Source organism: Bidens hawaiensis, unplaced genomic scaffold (genome assembly GCF_021521415.1).
Source record: "Bidens hawaiensis isolate Kalapana, Puna unplaced genomic scaffold, B.hawaiensis_p1.1 tig00020951_1, whole genome shotgun sequence".
In the NCBI taxonomy this organism is placed as follows: Eukaryota; Viridiplantae; Streptophyta; class Magnoliopsida; order Asterales; family Asteraceae; genus Bidens; species Bidens hawaiensis.
In genome coordinates this window covers 213,554-220,316 of record NW_027493238.1, presented here as the reverse complement: position 1 = coordinate 220,316, position 6,763 = coordinate 213,554, and the positions used below count along the sequence as shown (strand labels likewise).

The window sequence follows — 6,763 nt, the reverse complement described above, 5'->3', positions numbered from 1 at the left end:
GATTAAAATTATTGTTGTGTTAGGTTTCCATAATTGAAATAATTGTTGCTTTATAGGCATCTATGATTGAATATATTTCTTTCAATGTATGTTGAACACCTCAAGTCAATTTATTTCACCCCTTCTTGTCATATATACACCTGTTTATATTTTATAAACCTTTGTATACATCCAACATATATAGAATATACGAACACACAATCTGACAACATTCTTTTGCCTCATGGGTAGGGCCCACAACTGTATTCTCATATGATTTTTATCATATGAAAGCATTCTTTCCTGTTGACTTGTTAAACCAATGGGGGAATACTTGTCTTTCTTGTATTATTAGATATCTAAAGTTCTTGATGTTGATGACTTTGGACAATAGATACAACAATGATTCTATTAAACTAAAAAGCATAACAGCTTTATCACAAAACAGTCCAAAATCTGGAAATCTGCACATGAATTAACAATCCATCATCTTCTTAATTGGTCTTGAATTAATTCATGCTTCTTTATAAACACCTCCCTCCATAACCTGCATTTCTGAAGAGGATTTGCTTCATTTCGTCACACCCTATCATCGATCGATTCTCCTGTGCCTAAGTTCCATATAAAATTTGTTAAATACTTTTATATTATATAGCAAGTTCGATGCATTATTAATAAGTTTTAAGCAGAGAATTGCAATAACCGTATTAACACTAGTTATACATGTTGCTTTAACTATGATACGTATGACGGTTATGCAACATCTTACTGTACACTTTTTCTACCTTCTTTTTTATATCTACCAAATGCTATATAAAAGCACCTTACATGGTTCTTGTAATATTCTACTTAAAAAAAGTTCCTTAATTGAACGAGCCACTTAAATACTCTATGTGGATTTGAATGAAACTTACTTCAGAACATGAAGCTTGAAGGGAAAATTCATTGAAACAACTGATGACACATTGTTGCATGTCTAGTCCAAGTGCTTCAAGTGTGTTTAATGTTGACAACAACAATCCGGGTTTTGTTGAACAACAAATTTGGATTCGGGTATCGATATTTCCTCTCTCCACATGAAACTGTAAAATTAATTCACATAGCCATAAGTCACTATGTGGTTTTGTGTACATGTGTTTTATGGTGCAATTCAAATGGTAGTATAAAAATAGTACCTTTGGGGGGTTTCTTACATGTGATTCATTCATGTTGAATTCTTTAACACTTGCCAACATTTTCATATGATCCACATCAGAATCAATGTCTTGTTCTTTCAAATCTTGAATCTTTTCCATGAGCTCTTTCATGTAATCTATTGTATCTCCAAGTATTGATGTTCTATCCATCTAAAAGAAAAAAATTATTAGTTAAAAAATAATAAAAATTAACAACTAAATCATGGGCATTGCTTGTTATACCTTGCTTATCTTAGGAACAATTGACCTAAGCATGGTAAGCCTATCATTTAATCGCTTTCGCCTCCGTCTTTCGGCCATTAAATTCTTGGAAGGTTGTCCTTCAACTTTCTTAGATTTACTCTTCTTTTCCTCATTCAATCCCATGTTGAAAGCAGTTGGGATCTTATCATGAGAAACAACATGATCCTTGGGTTCTTCATCACCATCATTGTCTTCTTGTTCCATTATTAGTGGAAACATTTGTTGATCATATGATGAAGAAACCGACCCATTGATCGGTACGAAGGTGTCGAAACATGGTACCGAAGAGTAGATAGATTCGTCGGTATAAGGGGATTGAAAATCAGGTTGCAAGGATGATGAAATGAGTTGTGAAAATGAAGATGAAGAAGGTAATAATAAAAAGTCATCTTCTTCTTGAAGAGGGAATAAGTGAGTAGTGTCAATGGTGGTGAGTTCTTGAGAATTAGAAAATGTGGACCATATCTCCATGGTTGGTGCCACCAGATCTTCCAGGAGACCTTGTTGACTAATTGGTTGGTGCATTTGCATCTCTCAATGTTTGGCTAAGTGTGAAGTGCTTTTGGCTTTTATAACAAGTGCGTGTGAGTTAGTCTAGTGTGTAATATTAAAACCTATAGTCGTTATCCCATTGTAATATTTGTTTTTTATCATATAAAAATTCCATATATATTGTAGTCACTAGTGTATGGTTTTGTGGATATACATGTGACAAATATCCATGTCACAATAAATTCTTGAAGTGAATTCAATTATTCAATTGTGGGTGTCTATAACAAACTACAGATATTTATATACACTCAGTTTTGCAAGTTATATCTTCAATTACTATAAGATAGGCTACTTACAATAATGAGATTAAGGTTGGTAACTTAGCCCTCAAATTTATTAAACCGACTTAGAAAACTAGGTCTAAACTTCGAGCAAATCCTTTAATTATAAATTACGTTGTTAAGTGTTTGAAAGTCTTTTAGTATGTAGCTGATCTACATGGAGAGTTGGCTTACATAGGCCTTACACAGTACAACTAAAAGCCGCCAAGATATCATTAGCAAGCGTTTGAGCAAACCAACAACTTCAAAACTCTTGGTTTTGATATCGAAAAGAATATTAGTAGTAACATGTTATGTACCACTCCCGTACAACTCCCATGTCATAGATCGTGGGTTTCAGTGCATCAAATTCTATGCAATTTAGTTAACTAAATTAGTTGTTTGTTTAATATTAGTAGTGGGTAGTTTTTAAGTAGTGGGTAGTTACTATGTAAGGTTATTTATAGCTTGTTAATATTTGTTTTGAGTATGGAAGAAAAATGATATGAAATTCTAGTCTTCTCGTCTGAATTGCTATCTGGCTTCGTTCTATTTTCTTTGGACCATTTGGTTAACGAACACGGTTCGTAACATAACATAAACCAAAAACACAAATTATTATTTAACTTCACGTTGTATTTTTTCTTAAATAGGCATATAAGCATGATTCTCCTAATAATTTACTTTCAATCTTTGGTAGGACCCTTCTGAAATTTACGTAGGTGACCGTGACATTATGTTTAAAAATTGTACGCTTTATATTCCATTCCATTTGACAACTTGCTTTCATGTGCATAAGGAAGTAACATACACCAGTTAAATAAATATATTTGTAAATCAAATTGAAGATGATTATACTAATTCGGGACAAAACGTTAGTAAATTAATGTCCCACCACAAAAGTTTTGTGGGTTAGCTCTATACCAAGGTGATGACAATGTTTAGTTATAAACCGGTATTATTTCTAACGTAGACTGGAAGTGGATGCACAAAAAGAACAATGCTTTTTAACAGAAAAACCGATATATTTTTTAATGAAAATAACAATTATCTTAATATGTACATTTTTTTATTATTGGAGTGAGGTTCTAAATAAGGAAATCTTAATTTACGAAAGTATTAGTCAAGAAATAAAAATTGACATCATACACTAAAACTAGATAACTACTGAAATATGTGAATTATCGAAATTCAGAATCCATGTGTTTTTATATTGAAACAAAATCAATCAAAAATAAAAATTTTTGGTGAAAACCGTCAAAATCCAGCCCCTGCGAGTATTTAGGTTCAAAAAATAAGACATGTCGCATATGATTTGTTGTCATAATGTTTGGCCGGTCACGTCGTTCTCGTCTATTTAGTTTACAACCTAGTAACTCCGTAATGCATCAAAAACTTGTTTGTGTTTTAAGTTAGTGTGTTCTAATTCACTTATTTCATTTTTACTCATGATCTATGGTATAGCGTTTACTCTCATAAAGATGTTGTAGATTTAAGTCTTTGTAAGGTTAAAGTGGTCTTAAATGTAAAAAATCGATGTTGTAGAAAATATTCCATTGCTTGTGTTTGTCATTGTATAATATTTGATGAAAAATGACTAACGAATATTTAATTTTAAAAAGAAATCCCGGTTGCTGGTTTAAGTGTAAGCCCACAATATTGGAGTGAAAAGCGGTTTGAGTGGGTTCGGATTGGTTCTTTAACATGTGATTTACACGACCTTTGACACTGACTGCTGTTGTCCTTACTTGTATCATGTGCATCCATCATTGTACCATCAAATCATTTATTCCTCCATTACTTTTTTGTTTTTCTAATTTTGTGTTAAAAAAGATAACAAAAAACGCTAGCTGCCTGGAGTTCAAATTAACGAATTTATGCTTTTAACCTTATAACTTGAGTGTGATGTAGCAACACATAAATAAGTTATAAGGATAGTATAACCTAATATTAAATGTATTTATTTATTTATGATTTTTAAGTATTAAAAAAAGGTTAACAACATAAGACCTCCTCTAGCACAAGGCCAAAGGGAGAGCTTGTCTTGTGTGAAGAAGAGAGATTGTTGCTAGGAAGGAGAGGCCCGTGCGGACGAACACGTCCATATAAGAAGAGGAGTTGTCTTTGATCTATCATTCATAATCTAACATACTTAACTTGTGTGTGAAGCATAGCTTCGGTGTGACGTTTTTGGTTTGTGGATGAGGGTGGTCACTTGAGTGAGGCGAGAACGGGCCGTTGGGCTTGATGTGTAAAGGTGGTTACAAAAAGAGTTGTTAGGTTCATTGAACTATAAAAAATATGTATTCTTGCATGTATAAAATAATTCTGTTCTTCATTCAATCTTCACTGCTTCACAGTTCAGATACAATATGCTTACATTCTTCATACAAAACAATACCTTCATCATGAATCCATTCATTTCTTCAAAAACTGCCAATTCTACCAAAACAAAGAAGGTAACCCAAACCAATTTAACCCAAACATTTGGTTTATCGGGCCTCAATTTAAAACCGTAGCTTGGTTTAACCCAAACTTTCCAACCGTATTTTGGTTTATCGGGCCTCAATTTAAAACCGACCCAAACAAATCATTCTACACATTTGCCGGTTGAACACTTAAATTCGTTTTCTAGACCTAATTGGAACTCGAAACCGTTTCTAAAACACAATCAACCACAACAAAAAGAAATTTAAATAAATGCAACGGACAACATGTAGTCCTAATGCTACCTATTGTAAAAATGTGAGGTGGAAGATAGAGGAAGAAATTGTATTAGCTCGGGTTTGGATCGACGTGTCCAATGACCCTACAATTGGCAATGATTATTTTAATATTTCTTATTATTTTATTTAGTAATGTTTATTTTATATTACTTTTTATTTTGTTTATTTTTTAGCAATGTTTGTTATATTTTCCTTATTATTTTGTTTATTTTTAAGTAATTTTTATTATTTATTCGCTTTAGGGAATAACTAAACAAGTATAAGTTTTTGGATAGTTTAAAATTGACATGTTCACTATCGTAAAGAAGTATCACCAAGGGTTAAACCATGATAAATCATTGTCTGTAATGGCTGTTACTGACGAAAAACGTATACCAAATTAAAACAATTAAAGCCTAATAAACTTGTTTTATAGTTATAAGAAGAAAAACATCCTTAAATCTTTCGAATTACTTCTCGAACACACACAGTATATGTATTATATACGTTTTTATTTTTTTATATGACTATTTTTGCATTAGTTAGATAAATGTGTTGCTAAACATATATCCATCCATCTCATTTTTACTAAACATACATCATCTCTCAAGCTTCACATTTATATAATTCAAACCTTTTTGAGTTCTTTTTTGTCAATTTGTTATCTTTTATTATTCTTGTTTTCAAAACACATCTATTAAAAATATTTTTTACTAATTTTTTTTTATATTTTTAAAACAATTCTTTGTTTTTTTTCAAATAACAAAAAAATAGTGTTTTTCTTAATTAAAATAAACATTTTTTATAATTTAAAACACATTTTTTTATAATTGTTTTAATTGTTTAAGAAAGTGTTTTTTTAATAGTTTTTGGAGATAATTTGCATCTTTAAAACAAATTTCTTAATATTTGTTAATAAAAAGTTTATTTACGTAATAAACTGCATAAATTTTATGCTGTAAAATGAAAAAAAAATGTTAGAAGAGAGTAACATATTAAATAAATTTGTTAAAAGAATTAAAAGGTTATGGGATAAGATATGACATGTCATGTAATATCAATTGAATCACCACTAACTAAATATGATATTCGTTATGGTCGTTTTTAACTATATAAACTTTTCACAGGGATAACCACTTTTACTTGTAATTATTTCATATAAAAGTTTAGTATTCTTCTATTATAGAATATTATGTAGGTCGACACCTAAAGACCATTCATCATATATCGTATAAATTAAGTTAAAATTTCTTATATTATACGAGTTGAATAAAAAGTATTAAATAGTTTGTAATGAATATTAAAAATTATAAAAGGATAGTTTGATATCAGATATGACTTAATTATCTAATATATATATATATATATAAATGGAAAGTTTGGTGTCGCTAAGCAGTCATTTGGCTATTTGGCGGCACCTTACTTGTCCATATCATTTTGCTTTTTCTTTTTGCTTTTTTTTGTTACCATTACGAACATAACGGAAGCCAACCGAATGACAATTTTGTTTCTTCTTCTGTTTGTTTTAATTTCGATATCATAACGAACGTGATGAAAACTTGCCGAATTCGCATAGACTTAACGTTAGGGGTGTGCGTGGTGCGGTTCGGTGCGGTTTTTGGTTAAAACCGAACCAAAAACCAAAACTTCGGTCTTAAGAGTATTTGAAACCGTTCGATTTCGGTTTTCATTTTGGTTTCGGTTTTTTTTGTTTTTGCCATTTGATCTTGAAAATTATAATTCAAAAGAAAGTCTTCAAAAAAATAATTATTTTAGGCATATATAATTTTGTTAATTGTAAAATAATAGGCTACTAAACATTTTACCA

At 30.7% G+C, this 6,763-nt stretch overlaps 1 protein-coding gene across 2 annotated transcripts; it reads right to left on the bottom strand.

The window, feature by feature from the left end:
• Positions 1-330: 330 nt before the first annotated feature.
• On the bottom strand, positions 331-2,029 carry LOC143562380 (transcription factor bHLH93-like). Of its 2 annotated transcripts, none has more exons than XM_077050201.1 (4): positions 1,398-2,029; positions 1,155-1,325; positions 894-1,061; positions 331-590 (listed from the first exon to the last, which is right to left on the bottom strand). In XM_077050201.1, the coding sequence occupies exons 1-4, from the start codon at positions 1,947-1,949 to the stop codon at positions 504-506; spliced, it is 978 nt and encodes a 325-aa protein (XP_076906316.1). In that variant the 5' UTR covers positions 1,950-2,029; the 3' UTR covers positions 331-503. The 2 variants fall into 2 exon arrangements, with proteins under 2 accessions (XP_076906316.1, XP_076906317.1); XM_077050202.1 differs by having other exon boundaries at positions 1,173-1,325.
• Positions 2,030-6,763: the final 4,734 nt, after the last annotated feature.

Coding starts and splice junctions, on each gene's coding strand:
- LOC143562380 (XM_077050201.1), bottom strand. CDS start 1,949: ATGCAAATGCACCAACCAATTAGTCAACAAGGTCTCCTGGAAGATCTG. Junction 1,062..1,154: donor ATGTAAGAAACCCCCCAAAG/GTACTATTTTTA, acceptor TTAATTTTACAG/TTTCATGTGGAGAGAGGAAA. Junction 591..893: donor TTCAAGCTTCATGTTCTGAA/GTAAGTTTCATT, acceptor TATGGAACTTAG/GCACAGGAGAATCGATCGAT.